The sequence below is a fragment of the Oikopleura dioica genome, chromosome XSR (genome assembly GCF_907165135.1).
Source record: "Oikopleura dioica chromosome XSR, OKI2018_I68_1.0, whole genome shotgun sequence".
NCBI lineage: Eukaryota > Metazoa > Chordata > Appendicularia > Copelata > Oikopleuridae > Oikopleura > Oikopleura dioica.
This window is the reverse complement of record NC_137294.1, coordinates 6792213-6811526: the sequence shown is the minus strand read 5'-3', so window position 1 is coordinate 6811526 and position 19314 is coordinate 6792213. Positions and strand designations below refer to the sequence as shown.

The 19314-nt window shown below is 40.5% G+C and overlaps 3 protein-coding genes and 4 long non-coding RNA genes across 8 annotated transcripts; 3 read left to right on the top strand and 4 right to left on the bottom strand.

Moving 5' to 3' along the window:
* Positions 1-671: 671 nt before the first annotated feature.
* On the bottom strand, positions 672-4143 carry LOC145709042 (rho GTPase-activating protein 7-like). The gene is given in 12 exon segments (XM_081786727.1): positions 672-931; positions 983-1120; positions 1284-1502; positions 1653-1803; positions 1854-1900; positions 1903-2312; positions 2354-2555; positions 2699-2824; positions 2826-2874; positions 3353-3441; positions 3485-3882; positions 4113-4143. Coding segments are annotated over 12 exon segments (1923 nt in total). The 3' UTR covers positions 672-868.
* A 92-nt stretch (positions 4144-4235) lies between these two features.
* On the bottom strand, positions 4236-10639 carry LOC145710539 (uncharacterized). The gene is made up of 8 exons (XM_081788308.1): positions 10340-10639; positions 9313-9384; positions 9191-9272; positions 8610-8673; positions 6247-6381; positions 5474-5624; positions 4773-4902; positions 4236-4731 (listed from the first exon to the last, which is right to left on the bottom strand). The coding sequence occupies exons 1-8, from the start codon at positions 10392-10394 to the stop codon at positions 4251-4253; spliced, it is 1170 nt and encodes a 389-aa protein (XP_081644434.1). The 5' UTR covers positions 10395-10639; the 3' UTR covers positions 4236-4250.
* Positions 10640-12717: 2078 nt separating this feature from the next.
* LOC145708574 (uncharacterized) lies at positions 12718-13416 on the bottom strand. The gene is made up of 4 exons (XR_014134840.1): positions 13293-13416; positions 13096-13225; positions 12879-12972; positions 12718-12834 (listed from the first exon to the last, which is right to left on the bottom strand). It is a non-coding gene; the product is annotated as an uncharacterized LOC145708574 (long non-coding RNA).
* Positions 13417-14293: 877 nt separating this feature from the next.
* Positions 14294-15289, top strand: LOC145709041 (uncharacterized). The gene is made up of 4 exons (XM_081786726.1): positions 14294-14527; positions 14576-14783; positions 14847-14991; positions 15040-15289. Exons 1-4 carry the CDS (start codon positions 14357-14359, stop codon positions 15287-15289), a joined length of 774 nt encoding a protein of 257 aa, XP_081642852.1. The 5' UTR covers positions 14294-14356.
* Positions 15290-16768: 1479 nt separating this feature from the next.
* On the top strand, positions 16769-17237 carry LOC145710134 (uncharacterized). The gene is made up of 3 exons (XR_014135006.1): positions 16769-17035; positions 17080-17135; positions 17175-17237. It is a non-coding gene; the product is annotated as an uncharacterized LOC145710134 (long non-coding RNA).
* Positions 17238-17353: 116 nt separating this feature from the next.
* LOC145709943 (uncharacterized) lies at positions 17354-17801 on the top strand. The gene is made up of 3 exons (XR_014134969.1): positions 17354-17506; positions 17548-17607; positions 17709-17801. It is a non-coding gene; the product is annotated as an uncharacterized LOC145709943 (long non-coding RNA).
* A 287-nt stretch (positions 17802-18088) lies between these two features.
* On the bottom strand, positions 18089-19128 carry LOC145709578 (uncharacterized). 2 transcript variants are annotated; one of them, XR_014134903.1, is made up of 4 exons: positions 18780-19128; positions 18385-18742; positions 18261-18345; positions 18089-18221 (listed from the first exon to the last, which is right to left on the bottom strand). It is a non-coding gene; the product is annotated as an uncharacterized LOC145709578 (long non-coding RNA). The 2 variants fall into 2 exon arrangements; XR_014134904.1 differs by having other exon boundaries at positions 18385-19128.
* Positions 19129-19314: the final 186 nt, after the last annotated feature.

The window sequence follows — 19314 nt, the reverse complement described above, 5'->3', positions numbered from 1 at the left end:
TCGACTGATAAAGTTTGAAGCCCTGGTCGAACGCTTTTCGTTTAAACATTTTCTATAACGCAAAGCTTTTCATCAACATCTTGATTATAATTTCTTAAATTTGCCCTAATTGCGAGTTTCAAGGTCATGCATAGAGTCAAACGCTTACCGTGAAATTCGTGGCCATACGTCAGAATGGATTTTTATAGCAAAATTATGAGGGTAGTTTCATAACTCGCAGATAACATGTTTTGACTACGAAAACCGCCTTAATAGATCGCAACTATTTCAAGGTTAGTGACGTCACTAACCTCATACATCTTTGAAAATTTTTATTGACCACCTCGGAAATGTCAAAAGTTGATTCCACACTGATGCAGCTGTCATGCCTCGAATTTCTCTTCTAATGCGCATGGAATTTTCCTTGTTGATGACACAGTAAAACTGTCTTGGATGCGAACAACTGTCTTCTTGGAACTAATTTATCAAGTTCAAGATTTTTCTTGGCAAGTAGCAAACAGAAAAGACTTCGAAGCTACTTCAGATCTATAATTTGTCGCAAGATTCGAAAATTGAAAATGCAGTTGAAGAAACGACGCCAATTTCGTTTTCTTTTTGGTTTCGTAAGGAATTTTTAGAATGATGAAAACATTTACTTTCTCGTCTATAAAAGTATCATCTCGCTGTCAATATGACGTACATGGCTTAGGTGTATTGTTATTTTGTGACAGAGAACGTCACGCGTTTCAGGGCCTGTTGCAGAGGGATCGAGAGTTTGCTTTGGTTCTGAATAGTTGGCCCGCCAACATTCCAACCAAGCTGTTACAGTGATGTTTGAACAATATACAGGAAGTTTTACAAAGAATATAACAAAAATTTACACTCTTGGTTACGACTTTGCCAGGTGCTCGTGAATGCGCCGTATTTCCGTGGCGAGCTGATTTCCAGCCACCTAGAAATGGAACAATTAAAACGTCCGTCGCAACATTTACGAAACACTTACCCTATCATACCACTTTGGATCCCGACCGCGAGTATCAAAACGAGTTATATGCGTGAGATGGCTTTTGCCGTTTTCTAGCGGCTCGATAGTCCATTGAGACAAGAGAATCACTCCCCGCACATCGCCGATTAGAGGTGCCTAAAAACAAAATTTATGCAAAAGTTGGTTTAAATTCTATTTGAGCGCTAGTAAAAGACTTTAATTATGTGGTGACATTTTATATGAGGGTAACGTTATTTACTGAGGTCTACGGATGGGCCGAAGATAAATAAAAGTAGAATGAAGACAATGAGGCCCTCACCTTCGAATGACGAGTGCTTGTGACGAAAAGCTCACACTTGCCGCTTGGTCGATATCGCCAAGCTCTGTAAACCACGTAGTCACGGTGAGGATGTGGTGACATGCTTCCGGTGACGTATTGCGTGATGTCCGATGTGTCGTCCAAATTGTCAATATTGCGCATTTCGAGAAGATCGGGATCCCACTGGCTTCTTTCGTTCAGGACGGCATTGAGAACGGCCTTAAAATCAAAGATGACTCGTTGTTGTTTTCGATAAGTACTGGCAAACACACATAAGTTGCTAATTCAATTCCTGGAAAATTCAAAATGTCTTTGATGATGATAAAATAACTTCCGGTTTGTCAGAGTTTGAGAAAATATTAGGCTTACCTTTGGACAGCCTTGAATCGTCATGCGACAGCGGAAAAGCTTTAGCGGCATGTCGTCGTCGCACTTCCGTGTATGCACAGAAACTGAAGAGCAGTTCGCATTCAATTGATATTTCGACCAGCTCGAACTACTGTAGTCTGTTTGAAGTTTCCTAGAAAGAAAACATTGTTGGACTTTGAGAGGGCGGAGACGTGCACTTACTTTTCGACAAACTCGTTGAGTTGGTGAACAGATGGCATATTTCCTAGCTCCGCTAGAGAAGATCTTCCGGCTGTTCCATTACACCAAGGTTGCATTGGGTAATAATTTCTTTCGAAATACGGAAGAGATTCTTGCATTCTTTTATCATGAAGGTAAAGCACTTATGCGCGGCCACGGACTCGTTATGAATTCTTGTGCTTTCGTCAGGCGAGGGCATGCTTGATGAGCCGTTGCGTCGACGGAGAAAACTTCCTGTTGAGCGAGAGGAATTGAGGTTGAGTTGGAAGAGAGAAGGCGCAAAGCAAACGGCGAGATTGTCAGCCGTCATTGAGTTTTCTTCCGACTTGCCTGCCACGTCGGACAGAAAATACAGCAAAGTCTGGAGGACTTCCCGATTCTCGTCGGGGAGGAGCATGATAGCGGGTTGAACTGCTTTTAACCAGTATTGAGGTGGAATGTCTACAAATTCATTGAGCCGTTTCGACTTATCAAAGTTCTACCGAGAAAAATTGAGGTGAAGGTCTGTGAAAGTTTTCCAGTCATGAGAGGCTCAGGTAAGTCGCGAAAGTATCCTTTCACTACGTCTGCGATATCGTACGGGGAAAAATTGTCGAATTTGAATTCGAAATCTTCGGGATTTGCCTCCATCGTCTGTCGAAGCTTTTGAATTCGAGTTTTGACTCCTGATTTTCGGAAAAGTCCCTTTCAGGCGTGCTCGACAATGATGTAAAATGGAACGACAGGCTTGTCATAGTAACGCGTTCTGCGCGACCGAAAGAATCACGAAATAGACATCAGATGGAAGTGATAGTGCTGTCTGATAAAATCGGAAAATGTTGTCGAGCACGATCCTGTTGTGTCATCGCGTTTCGTCGTAGATACTGTAATGCTCGTTGCATCGGAAGCGGCAGTGGTTGTCCATAATTTTGAGCATTTTTTAACAGGCTCACTCCGAACATATTTTTTCGCTCGTAAAGAGTTGCTCTTTAGCCGTTTGAAATTGAGTTTAAACGGAAGAGACCTTAAAAATTAAGTTAGCTATTGTATAGTCTATAATTCGTGGGTGATGAATGCGATACTCTTCTATCTATCTATTCAAAAGTTACTTTTATAATTCTGCTTTGAGTTCAAAGAGTTTTGAACTTTGGGAGTATCAATGTTCTATTTACTGAGAAGCCACATATGCGCATAAACGAACCACCAACTCATAAAAGAGTACTTCAAACGATGTTTACTGTAAATGACAGCATATCCTTTCACAGCTAGCAGAAGATAAAACATCTATTGTCGAATATACCAAGTCGAGTTTTCCGATAGAGCTCAAAAAAAAAAACTCGGCAGTTATTTCGACTTTGATAAAACTCCAGGAAGAGATAACTTTAAGTGTGTTTGAGTAAGAAATCAACGTCAAGTTTACCCAGTGATCGATATATTTTCGCTATCACGCGACTTTTGTTTCTACCAACGAGCCTAAGGACTATTTGGGAGAAAGTACTTACCAGGCCATTGTTTCGTTGTTTCGTATCGTGCTGTATCTTTCCATGTATGACGTGAGCCTGAGCATGGCAATCTTGCGAAGCATCATAACCTAACTTCTTTGTGAAATAAGTTCTGTTTATATAATCACTTGCCTGTCCAGCAGAAAGATTGCTCAACTGAACATTACGACTTCGAAAGCTCGGCTGATGATCCCGATAGAAACTCTTCCAGCGCAAACGTTTTCGACAGCTTCGCGTTCTCACCGGAACATGCCACGTTTGGTCGGCTTCGAAGTGGTCTGACTCTTGACCGGAATCGTCCATCGTCGAGTTCGGTCCACGAGAGCCCGCGTCATCTCTGGGGCACATGGATTCGCTGATGTCGGCGGAAACAGAGAAGGAGCGAGTTGACGACGCGTCATAAGTTGATTCTGGAATAAAAAGCTCCACTCCATTCTGTTGTTCTTCGTCCTCGTCGTCCTCGTCACCGAAGAAACAATCGAAGGCGTGGCGCTGTTCATTTCGTGACTTTTTATGAATTCCCGAAATATCTTTTTATACCCATGAACTTATCATCGAGTGCACAAATGTTGCAGAAATCGCAAGCGAACGACCTTCATTGCTATTTACACTATCCGTGCAAAGTTTAGTTTAAGAACGTTCAGTCCCCGAATGTTGCTTGGCCACAGCCGCTCCGAGCGCGGCCTAACAATTACGAGCCTTCATAAATTAGCTGCGCCAGTGTTGAAACTACAAAGTCACTCTGGAATACCAATCAGACCTGCCCCATTTTGCGGGCTGTTTGAGGTCATACGAACTTCACGAAAAAAAAAATGGTAGCAAAAATTTTCCAAACGTATTGAGAAAAATCGTGAGCTACAAAATAAATAAGCCCTCGAAAGTTTTGATGTGCCCGTTCTCAATATAAATAAGAAATGACTTTCATCGGGAATCTTTCCTGTTTCGGCCGCTCTAGGGTGTCATCGTTCTTTTCAAAGAGCAAATTCACATCAGTGAGCATTCGCTTGATGCTCTCCAGTTCTTCGAGCATGCCTTTTTGGAGCGTGTCCATTTCTTCGGCAAAGCTTTCGTCTTTCCTCTGGCTTGGATTGAGGGTGTTATTTGGGGTTTGAATCTGATCGAAATCATCGTTGTTGTTTACGCTGAGCTCGCTCGATAAGTTCGTCGTTTCCTCATCGTTCAGATTATCATAAATACTGTTTGGGCGGCGCATGGAACCCGAGGTCGAGTCGGAGAGATACAGTTGAGTAAATCGCTTGCCCGAGTCAGAAATAAAATTTTCGGAGTTCTCCGAATCCGAACTAGCCGTGTTCAGCCCAATGTCGAGGCCAAGACCACTCGTTGTGTCCGAGTCAGTTTTATCGGAGAGCTTCGTCGTCCTTAGATTACACAGTAGAGGGACCTCTTTTTATGATCCTACCTTTGTCCCGTTGAGGAGATATCTCGGCAATTGTAGCGGTATAAATTCTCCATGCCTGATTTTAGAATAGGATTCCCAATAGTGATTGTTTTCTTTCTAACTGGTCGTTCTCTTGTTCTGTGATTACTGATAACAGCTCATTTTCAATCTCTGGGAAATATTGGTCTGCAGTTGATAACTTAAAAGCTAGTATACGAGAAATGATCTCATCTCCTGACCACTGGGTAACCAGTAACGATAATGGTGCGTATTGTTTGGAGAGCAAGCACAAGCTCTGTTGAGGCTTTCGCGCGCCCTCACTTATCCAGAGCAGATATTCGCCTTTCGGCGAGTTAAGTCTGGAAGAAGATGACATGCGCTCATGCTTACTCAAACATTAAAAACAAGTGAAATTAACAGTGCCCAGAAAGTACGCCATTATAATTTCAACTATCGTTAACTAAAGCGCTAAAACAATCAAAAATAGTCACTACCGGCAACGGATGGGCAACGGCAACGATAAGTGAAATCCAAGAACTCTTAGAAACAGATAGCCACGCACATTTTCGAATAGCGTTTTACGCGTAATACTCGTCGTGACAATAGAATTTAAACTTTGAGTCAGAATTTTGGAATTCCGGAGATCTATGGGATTTTCTAGCTAAAGGACTCGCAATACTTATTTTAATCTGTCTGAGTTAATTTTAGTGAGCTTTTCCTGAGTGGGCGAAATTTGCGCATGAAAGAAGAAGTCTTCATCATTCCTCGGCGATCAAGTGAGGCGAATTCGTTGTTAATCTCGTTGCTCTGGTCCATATCGGAGTCTTCGGAAGTGGGCTGGAGCTGAGTTACGCGCGGAGATATTCGGCAGCGCTAAATTGAATTTTCGATAGCTGTTATTTTTCTTGAGTGGGGTTGAATACTCGCTCTCTACGTGTATCAGGCGCCGTACTCGCACTCATTTTTACTACTCGTGCGTGTTTTTCGCAAAATCAGCAGGCTTGTGTAAAGTCTTGTTCTGAGAGTTGAATGAGACTGATTGTGTAATAAAGGCATTTAAACGTTTAAGAAAATATAACATCGCCAGATGAGAACACAGTCAAATCGCATTGTGGTGTGACACTTGCACAAATATAGTCAATTGAAGCATAGTTACAGTAGCACTCCTGTCAAACACGAACTTGCCTCCGACATTTCACTTTCAAGAATTTCAATAAGAGATATGAACTATTTCTATAACTTATTTCAGAACATACAGTATTACCTCGCAAGAGTATTATTACCAGCTTTATCGCTCGGACATAATGGAGCCTTGAAATACAGTAATATCTGCCCAAAGCTAACTCAAAAACGATTCTCTCTATTTAAGTGCAGATGAATAGAAGTAATTCTTTTGATCTTCTCTACTGAGAGCGCGGGACGGCCCCCTGCGAGTGACAAAAGGTTATACTGTGGCCGCACAAAGCTGAAATTCCACAGATTGCAGTGTACTTACAGAGTTTGGCGTGCTCGCACTTCGCCGGACACCTTGAGTCTTGTTCCGGGCCCAGACTTGTTTTTTCCTGTCCAGCGTCCAAAGTTGGGAGAGGCAAACATCGTCCTCCCCATCCATAATGTCGATCCCATGCATCTTAAAATAATGTCAATCTCCATAGTTTTTGACAAAGTTAGCTTTGAGTTTCACGGTCAAGTTGACTTTTGCTTGCTAAATATTGGTTAAATGTTCCTTCCGGAAGTATTTTTGGCTGGCATGTTTGAACAGCTTAACCGAATTAAATTTAGGCATCGATAAATAGTCTCCTAATGCAACAGTAGTAAGGATACAACCGGAGAGATTAATAATATGTTAATTTCTCGAGCCAGATGACCAGTGATTGATGAACATGTGAATTAGCGTTGATACTCTGCTTTCAACTGAGCAAATAGTTAGCGCGATATTAAATTCCTGGGGTGAAAATATGAATTTAAAATGATTCCTGCCTTTACGAGAGTCATGAAGTGACTGTTTCACAAGGCAATGGGCGATGATGAGCGCCGCGAGGTGAGAGAACCGGACATAATTTTATCGAATGTGTGATATAATCTGTGTTTGGACACGTCTGGTCCGTGGGAAGGCAACTGTCGGATGTGCCTCGACTAGCAGTCGCCTCAAGCACAATATCGCCCAGAGCCAAACACGAGTAGAACAAATAAAAATAAATTCTCACCGACTGCACGAAAACATAATAATCTGGCCATAGTTAATTTCAAAACCTGTCAAATTGGCATTAGGTTGCAGACTAGTGTCACAACATGTTGTCTCTGGGAATGCATAAAGTCCCAACCCTCGTCTTTCCCAGGACTGGAAATATCTCTGGAATGTCGGAGAATCTGTCTTTTTACAAGTTATAAACCTTTTTAAAACATATCATTTGAGTGGCTTTCTCCAGAGATGGGAAATGTCTCTTCCGCCTGGGTAGATCCTTGAGTCTGTTTTTGTTGACAAAGGGGCTTCTCAGGTTCTGGCGGTGCTAAGGTTCTGAGCGCGCTTGGAATATCTTGTTCGGGCTCAGGTTCGCCTCGTGTGCCCAAAACACTAATTCTCTTCAAGACTCTTTAGAACGTGCGGGCGGTCCATTCTTTTGTATCAGTCTCTTGCTCTGTCACAACAGAGAGCAACAGTCTATTCTAGCGCCATCTCGGCGTTCCTACTATGGGTAATAAGGTTGCATGGTTGGGCACGCGCCAAATTGTGCCCTGAGGAGCTGCATATCAAATGGTATTGTCAAAATTGACGTTCACTTGTTCAAAAAAGTCTCATCATCCACGCAATCAAGCAAGTCAATGCGTGTATTGGGGAAAGAATACAAGACGTTAGTCTTATCTTTTCTAGCGAGTTCACTAAAATATATTTTGTCTTAGTCAATAAATAACAGAAATCCAACATTTCTAAGTGTCTAAAATTCTTCACTTGATTTATCTATAAAATTGAACCATTTAAACACCACGATCTTTAGTTATTAAAATAACTTGAAAATATTTTCAGCAATTAAGTCAAGACCAGGTTGCATTAACCTTTATGGCTAGTGCAGATTGCTTGACTCCGAGGAGTCATAAATTTTCAACGAAAGCTGCCGGAGGCAATTCTTGGCCAACCTCCTGGCATAATGCCCAGAGGATTCAGCTGTGAGCAGATCGGCTTTAGGATTATATCTGAAAATTATTAATCACCAATTATAAATGGGCGAGTTAAAAATTGATAGAATTGACTCGAGTGGTGATTGTTGACAGGGCATGTGAATTTTTGCAATTGTATTAGGTGAGAAGCTGAACTCTAGTGTTTCCAGAGGAGAATCTATTAGGCACTTTCCGGCAATTAAAGATATCTCCTGTGCAGATCACGAGTTCCGTATAGAAAGAAAGCGAACTGTAACGAGTGTTTGCGCAGCGGTCTCAGATCGCTCTGACCCACGTCAAATTCGTTTGGCTAAATAATCTTTACTCTGAATAAGGATCGCATGAAACCATTTACTGTTGCCAGATAAAAATGTAAGAATCTGAACACTCGTGAGCGCATCTTCAAAAACAGTATTCCTGTTTGATTTTAACAGTCAATACAGTTTTCTGTGCCGTATTTATGGGCAATCTTGGTTGAATACGCTGAAAAATATTCTCAAGAAGAATTTACCGGACAAATGCGTGTTGATTGTAGCTTCGCTGCATTCAACCTTTCAATGGGCCGATAAAGCTTAGAAAATATATTTTGTTTGTGTGGAGTAGTCACGCGCAATCTCATTTCAAAGAGATGAAGGGGTCATGTTAACAAATGTGATAAAGATTTGATCAAGCATCAATTTTGTAAATATAAAATCGACTTACTGGAGGCGGCGTCGCTGCAATCGTGTCCGCCGCGATTGCTGCTTTGTTCAACAGCTCGAGTCTCCTAAACCAAAAATCAACTTCATATATTTAAAAATGTTTCTGAAATGACAGTGGATTTGCATGGTCTAAGTGACCTTTGCAGAGGTTGACAGATATTCGTATTTGCTGCAGCTGATGCCCCATGACGAAAACTTTGCAGAGGAAGTACTTGGCTATTTATGGAAAGCTGTTCTTCGATTGCGAATTTTTACGTGATAGAGTATCGATCATTGACCCATGAATTATCACAAATTTATGTGGCGCCAGGTAGAAGTGTAGCAGCCACTGTAAAATCTGATCTTCGGTCTCAAAGGAACTACTGAATCCCCGTTAAATTCAAAGTAGAAGTGATTCTTCCAACTGACCCAATTTTGCAGGAGGAAAAGTCGCTGAACCCTGCGGAAAAGAGTATATACTAGCCAGAATCTACTAATCCACGCTCAAATTTGGAAAGATTTGAGCTCACTCAGCAGTTGTTTTTGTTTGGTTGAGGATAATTTCGAAGAAGGTCAAATTCAATATTGCAAAATGTATCTCACCTGCGGACAGCACGCTGGGAGTCTTTCTCCAAGAAATCATGCTCGTTGATAATGGCGTCTATGTAGAGCGGGAATTTGCCATCTAAATCGAGTAAACAGAGTTTGTTGCCAGCACAGCTTACCTATAAAAAGCTGCGCGTACTGTGGGAATCCAGTCTGCCTCAGCCATCGGCAAGCTTCGAATGCCCGCGTCTCTAAATTGTTTTCGTCAGTAATGGTAGTCTTTGATTTTAAATTTACGGAAAAGGGAGAACCCACCCTGAGAAAACCGTTGAAATTCCATAAAACTCATCAAAACAACGTCCTTTCTCTCTAAAGCTTTATGGACAAAAAATTTCAAGTGGTCAGAAAAAGCCCGTCGCCGAGTGGAAGCCTAAATAACCGAAAAGTCGCTTTTGTTCGAACAGGCGGCCCCAAGCTTTGGCTTTGCTTAACCTGTATTCAATAAAAGAAGGAGGGTTTAGTCAATCCTATTAGCTTTTGATAACTCCTTGTCGACATTAGCGATATTTTTGGCGGTTTCAATAAAAGGAGGGTGACAACACTGCTTTTGTTTAGCGCGGATTCACTGTTGCTCAACTTTTAATACTTATCGTATACAATTTAAATTCCTACGGGTATGCAACGCCGCTCATTCCATGCATAGTGGGGATGCGTATAATTAACCGTGTCTGAATGGAGTGAGAGGATGTACGCATCGATGCACCGTGTTATCAACAATCGGAGGTCGAGCATGCAACATGTTAGGTGCAGCATTTTCTTTCCTCCAAGAGACGGGACTTTTTCAATATTACTGTTCCTACAAAGAGTATGAAGAGTATTATGATCCTGAGCTCGAAAATGCTTATTGAGAGGAAATAAACAGTTAAGGTGCTTTTAGGCCAGATTAATAATCGGGTTTAACACGTTTGGATTATTTGAGCGCGCAATCTAGGAAGAATCTAGTTTCCTTCTTTTTTATGGATGGCAATATATATGTTTATAGCGTGGATATTCTTTTTGGCAGGCACCAGTCAACTGGCGGGCTCTTTTTGAACGACAGTATTTCCTAAAAGGTCACGGAGACTGTATTAACTTATGATCCAATAATGCTGAGAAAAGTGATCAATCGGTGCATTTGTGATTCGACTTAGGTAAATTTGCTCTTACCGTAATCATTGCGTTCGTTTTTCTTCAGCCTCAACGAGTTGAGTCTTCTTATCATCAGTCGAGGACAGTGATCTCTCTAAAACTTCTTTGTTTCTGATCTCTTTGTCGAAAAAAAAAATATTGAAATTTTGAATGAAGGAATGTTCTCTCGACGGGTCAACTGAATCGCGATCTCGGAGCAACGGGCGGCGGAAGCCGATTGAGGTCGCCCAGCGGGGCCGAGCAAACCTAACACCTTACCAAATCCTTGAGGGAATGCGCTCGAGCGGATGTGAGACCTCCAGTAGGCCCAGTCTCAGTCTGTGTACTAACTGAAAACTTTTTCTACAATTATCTTTTTTCTTCTTTATTCGGATTGCGGAGCAAGTAAAGCCCTCGTAATAGACAAAAAACAACAACGCACTGAGTCTTTACCAAGATTTTTTCTCATGAACTCGAATAAGCAAATTCATTGATATAATACAATCGAGTTAGCATTGGCATACAACTGATATTTGTGATGTTGAGTAAGCAAAAATAACAGCTCCCAAAAAGAAAAAGGCAAAGGTCCAGCGCTCCCCCGTTGTTTTTCCTATTCAAACTTTCGGTATTTTCCACAATTTCAAACAGCTGGCCGAAATTTTGCGAATTAAATTCTCCGCAAGTGATCTTTGTGAACTAGTAAAATTTGAAATTGACCGCGTCGGGCGACTATAATTGAAAGAGAATCCTTGCCAGCTCCTATATTTTCCCTACGAAAATATAATTTCTTCCTTTGATATCGAACTTATTAGGGGACTCGCTGACCAGTGTTATTTTAGATTTCGAAGATGTATTCTTATTCTGCAATGTGGCTTTCCGTATTATTGAGTTTTTACTAGTGGAAACCAGCTAAGAAGGTTCTTTTTTGAGATTATTGATTTTATCGTTGGTTGCGCGATGAAATTTTGCATTGACGCGGTAATAGCATTGTGGTAAATTTGGAGGAAGGAAAGTTGGATCCGCGATAAGCGCGCATCTCCACATCGCAAATAATCGGTTTATCTGACACTGATTCTTGGGCTCACCACAGCAACACCTGCTTACATATCCGATCCGAAGAGAGATCGAATTTAATTTTCGGAAGCATAAATTTTGCAAAAAATCCCAGTTTCCCCGTCTGATCAGTAGGGAACAACAGTTGTTATCTATCCCAATTCCCTACTTTTCCAATGTCGAAATTTAGACTAATTTAACGTTTGATCAGCCTAGTGGGCGGTAGTAATTGCGAAAATTTATTTCACACCGAGGTTTTCAGTACCACTCATGTGCCAAATTGGCTGACATTTAGCTCGAATTCAATGTACTTCTTCGGGATAGGGAGAGGGAGGTAAGCAATGTTTTCATTGATTGGACAAATTCCGTGAAAGCGGTTTTGACATATCTTAAGTTTTATTCTAAACGCTGACTGCACAGGAGAGGTGTTTACTTACCGCTTTTCGCGAAAACAAGAACGAGTTCGCCACAAGGGCGGAACCGACTTCGATCTGTTTCAATAAAGATATGTCGGTAGTTTGCAGCGACCAGCTCCCTCTTGGAGTGACGAGTTGCATGGAAAATAAGTTTTGAGGGAATTGGTTGAATTGAGGCCAAATGGTTGATGATCGAAGGCTTGAGAGAGTATGAGTCAATTGGCAAAAGCGAGCTGGAATGCAGCAGAAGTATTGCGACGTGAGCTCAAGCTCCAGAATATGTCAAAAACGCCAATGTGAGATTTTACGCCGACAGTGAAAAAAGAGCGAGCTCAGCGAGGAATGTTAAACGAAGCAAATAATTTTTAGCCAAAAGGTTGCGTTTACAACAAAAGCAAGCAATATTACAAACACTTACAGTAAGTCAGATAAGCGACTTAACGAAGTGTTGGAGTACCTTTAATGCGGAATATGCGGAGTTAGCGGAATTGTCATCGAATAATTTTTGATAAGTTAACATAATTGACAGTCAATATTTCATAAAATGTAGTAATAATAGCGCTGTGTTAAAGTTTCTCGGTTAAAAAAAAATGATTGATAAGATGTTTCGGATTCAATTTTTAATCGAAAAGCGATTCAACAACGCATGAGCGAGGAATAAATTGAGGTGGTGGTTTTCAATGTCAGGATAGATTTTAGAGTGATTTAGTGACCGGCTGGGAGAGCCGCTGAAATCGGAAACGTTAATTTGCCGCCGTTCAGGAGCCCAAGCCGTGGGTAAATCTATACTCTCAAACACTTTCGGCTATTCTCATAAGAATACCCTTTAGTTGATAAGAATATGCGAGATTGTTTATGTAGGCCCATTTCCGGCCGATGAAATGGGTCTTTTATCAAAGTTCCTTCTGCAAGCTTTGAGCGAATATATCGAAGATAAAGAACCTTTTCCTGGTGGAATGATAACGAAGGAAGTCTTGAGGTGACTGTATGCTCTTTGCCATCGTCTTCATAGTCTTTTCTTTCCAGCGGTTCTTCTTGAAATTGTTCTTCGTGTTGCTGGATTGCCTAAAACAGTGTTAGATTGTCTTGCTCATTAGTTGTCTATTAACCTTGATACTGTGTGCAGCAGGGTGAGCCTTGAGTTGATTTTAGATTCTTTTTTTTTTGGACGCCAGATTTGACGCTGAGATACTTGCCTAGTTTCTAAACATAAAAACGTCATTTACTCATAGTTCTGACAGGCTAAAGTTTGCCAGATTTAATGTTAGCTCGTTCGAGATCATACTCGTGACGACTCTCAAACATGCGATGTTCCAAAGTACTCACAATAATATTTAGATCTTCTTTCTTTCTTCTTGTTGGTTTGACACTCTACCATTCAAGCGCATCTTCCGTGCTCCGATGCTTAGGTAGGACTGACCCGCGCATTCTCATTCTTCTCTTCTTTTTCCATGGACTGAAAGCACATTTTAACTCTGAGTTTCTCTTGCAGGTGTATTTTTTGTGGTTGAACATTTTCTTACCGATCATGTTCTTCTTTCTCTTTTGAACGGACGAGTGAAGAACGACGGCAATCGAAACCGAGGTGGTAGAAGGCGATCTGGCGCTCTTGTCACCGCGCCACCACGTCCATAAACTCATCATTCTAACGCTCAGTTCTTATCTCCAGAACTTCTGATAAAGTATCAAATAAATTGACCTCTGTGACTTTCAAGAGATCGAAGCTTTTGATTCTAAAGAGAGCACTACCAATGCGCATGTGAGTCACATTGTGAGATATAATCACGTGCTTTATTCGGATTCTCAGATACACTTGCAGCTTTCTTTTCTAGTCTGGAAATTAACACAATTTAGATTTACTTTGATGCCAACAATAACCTTTTCCGGACTCTAGGGTATTGATATTTAATCTCTTTTATGACTGATTAGTTCTGATAACATTAGCTTATTCTGTTTCCGAAATTTCAATTTAAAAATTATCTTGTTTTCGTTTTTGATTGATGATGGCATTAACCATAATTGCCAAAATCGAGCTCATCCGAATCGAATTTTCAAAAAGGCATTCCGCCCTTATTTCAAAGAATATTCCAAAATCAACCTTCTTCAGTATATTCCCCGTAAAGAATTCAAAAACTCATCGGATTTCTCATCTCAGCAAGTTTTTTCTAGTAGATCGTCTTTGGGCATTCATGACTGAGTGAATAGCATCAAAGAACGAAACTCTTGTAAAACAATAAAATTAACTAAAGAGGATCGACAATTGCTAGATAGTATAAAACATCGTATTCATGCGAAGAAAAGTGGCAAGTTTCGTAGTTGCTTTCAGTGGTTCATTTAATTTCTTCCGGTTATACTTTGCTGTGGTCGGCGGTTGAATTCGCCGGACGCGCTTCCGACATCCAACTAAATCAACAAACTAGAACCGCGTAAACGGCCAAAATCTTTCCCCAAATCAGAAAATCAAATTGCGATCGCAAAGTTATGTCTAACGGTACATTTGCACTATCGCATGGGCAAATCTTGACTAAAAGCGCGGTCAACATTTTGAGATTTAGAAAGTTTCTTTTTCGTTTTTTTAATCATCAAAATGGGGAAGGATCGTCAGACCAGCGCTCGGAGGGAGTGGATGCGACAGAAAGCACGAGAAAGAGAGAACCAAGATGGCGAAGGACGAAATGAGCAATCCTCTTTAGTGAGCGGAGACAAATCCATTAACTTCTGTACGAAGCACGGTAATCCATACAAAGCAGATATACAGGTAAAATATTTCATTATCATTTACCAGCTTCAAATTAATAAAATTTAGATAACGTTGACTAACTCGCAGAGATTCGTAACCTCACGGAGCGACTTTGACAAGACACTGCGCATGCCAACTCCTGATGATGGCTTCGTTGATAGTCTTTGCCGATTAACCTCCGTCTCTTCAATAGATTCAATATATGAAATTTCTGACTACTCTCGATACGCAAAAATGTCTACAGCCGCCGAATCTACTCATCAGACTTTTTCAGGAAAGATAAATCTCTCTTGAAGGTCCTCCTTAAAAAGTATCGAATATTTATCATCAATAAAAGATGCACCAAAGTCGAAGAAGACTGCAAAGAAAAAACGGAACACGTCAAAATACGTGAATAAAAACAAAAAATCCTTCAAATCCTTCGGAAACGGGCCAGACACTCGCAATAGTCATCTCTTGCAAGAAAGTAGCAACTCAGAAAGGTATGATTTATTTTATAATTTATTAAATAAATTTATCACAAAAAATAGAAACGAAAGCACATTTGTTCCAGAAACATCTGTTTGGAGCGATAACTACAACCGCAGTTTCGGCAACTCACATTCAAACGATACAGATTGTACTTTTGTCCCGCAAACACTTGACACGACCTGGGCTTCTGTCTATAGCCAGCAATCTGAAAATACCTTCGTCCCGCAAACACTGGATGACACATGGAAAACTAACAATGAGTCTGTTGCTTACGTTCCTCAACTCATTAACGAAAATCATAACACCTAAGGAAACAGTTAATTAATTATAGTTATACACCCAAATCCTTAACTTAATCAAACCATTTAATACAAATCATACCATATATCATCTACATGGTATGAATATATCATATCAAATTATACAATCAAAAATAATTAACTGGTCCACAAGATCGACAATTCAATACATCTAAAATCAAGAAGAATAACCGAGAAAAAAACGCTAGCTAGTGACTTGAAGTCTGGAATTCGTATAGTTATCACTTTTTTAATAAAATATTTCTTTTTTTTTCAGAATTTTTCATCTATGTTTTTATTATTGAAGCATCATAGAATTCTTGCAGTATACATCTGGTGTGATAATTTGAGCATTTTCATGTAATATCAAGTGATAGCAAAGATTCAGATTTGGAGGACTACATCTTGCTAGAAGAGGAAGAAGTGATTGAATATTTATCTCTGAGAATTAAAATTAAACAGCCGTAGTTCTGTCGGTCGCACTTTTCACAACGCTATCGGATGCACTAGAGCGACGCAAACCTAGAGAGTGCACTTCTGAAAAGAGAATCAAGATGCAATAAAAGCGCAAACAATTAAAGAGTTTCTATATTTTTTACGATGGGATCAGGTGTAAGCCTTGACAAGGTACAAGAGCCTGTCTCTGTTGAATTTCCTTCAATATCGTCAAAGCGTCATTCTTTGGATACTTCGCAGGTCAATGGTTCAGAATCTGAACTTCAAATAAGATTATACAATCACAGCATGCAATATCACCCATTATTCTTCGCTAAAAAACTGTGTAATAGCACGGCAAGTTATTGCGAGGCCAGACTGTACAATCTTTTCTGAGCTTGATTTAAAATCTTGAACCCTAAAAAGCGTCGACGAGCACCAATAGAAAAACCAGTATCGAGACAAAAGACACTATCGGAAGTAGAATTTCCTCCACCGCCATCTGAGTTTTTCAACTCCAAAATTCCAGCACCGAGCCGTTTACAATCGGAGAGAATCCAGGTTTCATCTCGCACTGGGAGTAATTGCTCGATAAATCCATCGCTGGCGGTTCCAACAATTGGCCCAAACTTTTGTCAGACTGGCTTGTATAGAAACAGGTTTTTCTTGAATTGATTTCGTGGGTTTCAATTTTATCTAGCACTGTATCGTCAAGAGCATCAACGAGTCACACATTGAAAACAGCAAGGGTCCAGCAGAAGCGAACAATAAATTGCGAAAGCGTCTCCTCTCTCAATCTACCGCCGCCACCTCCGATCCTGACACAAAGCAGAGGAAGTCGGGCTCAATGCGAATCTAGATTGCTGTCGAAGAGGGGAGAAACTCTCCCATCAATAGCAATAACGCAAAGAACACGGGTCCAGTCGTCAAGAGTGTCCAGCCTTCCAAAAAGAGAAAACTCAGGCAAATTTCAAAAATGAATCATTTTAAAGTTTTATAATTTAAGAGTGAAAACATTTTTTGATCTTTGTAAAGCACGATCATCGAAATCGGTTCCCAATGCAAACGCCAAGGCAGACATACATAAAGAGCTTTTGAAGAAAGCGTCTTTCCGCCAGCAGCTCACAACAGAGGATATTGAGACAAAGATACAGGAACAGAAGGATAAACGAAAGGGGAGCTTGCGACACGATGATCAAACTTTGATCGGCATACTCAATCAAGGAATCGAACGTGTTAGAAAAGCTGTCGATAACGAAGCTGACGAGGAGGACTCTGGATATTTGGATGACTGGGGCACGGAGCAAGAGAGATCGCCAACGTAATTTTCTCTTTTGGGTTACATTGATAATTATGTTTTTGCAGTATTTCCGATGGAGTTTCACCCCTGATCTCCCCAAGTTATAATCAAATACGGCTAGGTAATTTAAGGAGAGTCTGCATATTCATGTTTTCTCTAGCTAACCAAAAAGCGTACGAAGAAGTCGAAAAGGCCAAGCTCTATGGCAATGGAAATATTATGGAAGGAAAAAAGCTATGCGTGAATAATAAGTTCGTAGGTCTATTTCTAACCAAGTTGCCAAATAGTATAAAATTTCACCCTTGTAAGTCAATTGATCTCATGAAAATGGAAGAAAAACGTAGAAATATTGATCGACTCCTGTCCGACACTCCTACTTCTGACGCTCCCGCGATGTCCATAAAAACAGTCTCATCGATGCCAACTCGATCTGTAAAGGTAGAAGATGAGCTCTTGGACGCAGTTGAGGAGAGAGTTCGCAAAGTTCTTCAGGTGACATCACTCATTGAGTTTTTGAGAAATAATAACCTTAGGACTGGAGCATCGACCAACATCAAAAATCTGGCACTCTTCCGAGCATCAAACAGTCGCTGGTGGTGAAATATGATTATTCTAAAACGTTTAGTAGATCAATTTATCCCCGGTTTTTCTATGATTGTCAACATAATCAATTATTCATCACTTTTGGAGACAGAGGAAGTCGTCCCTATCAGACGAAGAGACTCTACTCGATTCCGATTTGGAGAGCCTTCGAAGTTGGACTTTTTCGGAGAGGAGCAATCACAGGACAAGTTTTGCTCCTAAGATTCAGAATCAATTGCCTCATATACTTTTGCTCTCAATAAGAACGCTTCAATAAGAGTTTAACTTGATAAAGCAACGGTCAAGGCGGTACCAGAATCATAAGCTATCGCCCGATAAACAAGCACAGTCGTATTTTAGCTTCGATGCATAGGTGAACCTTTTCGAATCTAGGACCACAAAATTATCAATCTTCAGTGTCGGCGAGGCAGCGTACTACCGAAACATTCATCTGTAAGACCCTTGGGAAGAAAATTGTTCAAAATCTTTTTCATCAAATAAATTTATTGTTCATTATTATCCGTGAAAATGTTATCAATAATCAGAGCAGTGTATTTGAGTTGCAGGTAGTTCGGTTAGAGAGGATCGCTTATGTTCTCTGTCATTTCAGCATATTCGTTGTAATCTTAAAATTTAAATGATTAAAATAAGATCAAAAGAATACCTTGCAGTGTTTTTTCAAGCTCATAGCAAGCTCTCATCAATCGACTTCGTTCCGAATTCAGAAAAGGCAAACACTCTTTCAGGTGCTTGAATCAGTTGGCATCAAGTATTTATTCAGATTATACCTTTGTTTTGCTACTGGCAAAGTATGTCTCCTCGCAATGAATGCATTTTTCAGAGGGGCAACGTTTTCGGTGGTTCTCAACTTCTACAAACGGGAAGATCTCGTTGCAACCATCGACTTTGCATAGAAGCATCGATGTTTCAATTGCTTTCTTTTGAAAAGTTCGAGAATAATCATTTGAAAATCCTAAAAAAACGGAAGCTACTCGAGCTTAACCTGTCCTTGATAATCTGTGAAGGCGGTAGGAGAAATTTTGGGGGAGATGGACATCGATTACATATTCCACATTCTAGTTGACGGCAATATTCAACTTTGAAGCATTGACTTATACACTTGTTGCACACAAGCTCTCGGCAACACTGAAAATAAGCTAGAAAATTATGATCTATCTCTCACGGATGTTTCTCTTGGATCCTCCACCAGTTCTTCGCAGAGTTTACAGTTGAGGTTGATCATTTGTCTTTTATGTTTCGCAAACTTATCTTTCAATAATGAAACGAGTTTCTTCGAAATACGATATTTTGCAAAGTTCCTGCAATAAGCAACTTCGAGCCCAAAATATAACGATTTCTTCTTTTTCTTAAACTCCGGCATGGGAGCATGCTCTTTTCGAGTGTAAACATTGTCCTCTTCAGACGAAAAAGAGCTTGCTGTAGTGCTCGGATACTCTACGTTGGAGATTGTAGGATTCTCCTCTTTTTCATTCCCCTCTGGAAGGCTTTCTTCGCCCTTTTGACTATGTTGACCTGTGCTCTCTAATTTCTCACTCATTTTTGCTTCTATGACTTGCACTCTCCTTCAGACTGGCCGGATTTGGAATTATAAATACCCTGATACCAATCATGCCCTATCACAATTCATTTCAGTTGATTCTGAAAATCTGTCTCTTTTCTTGAACGGTAAGCATTCGTCACTAACTATCCCACAACAA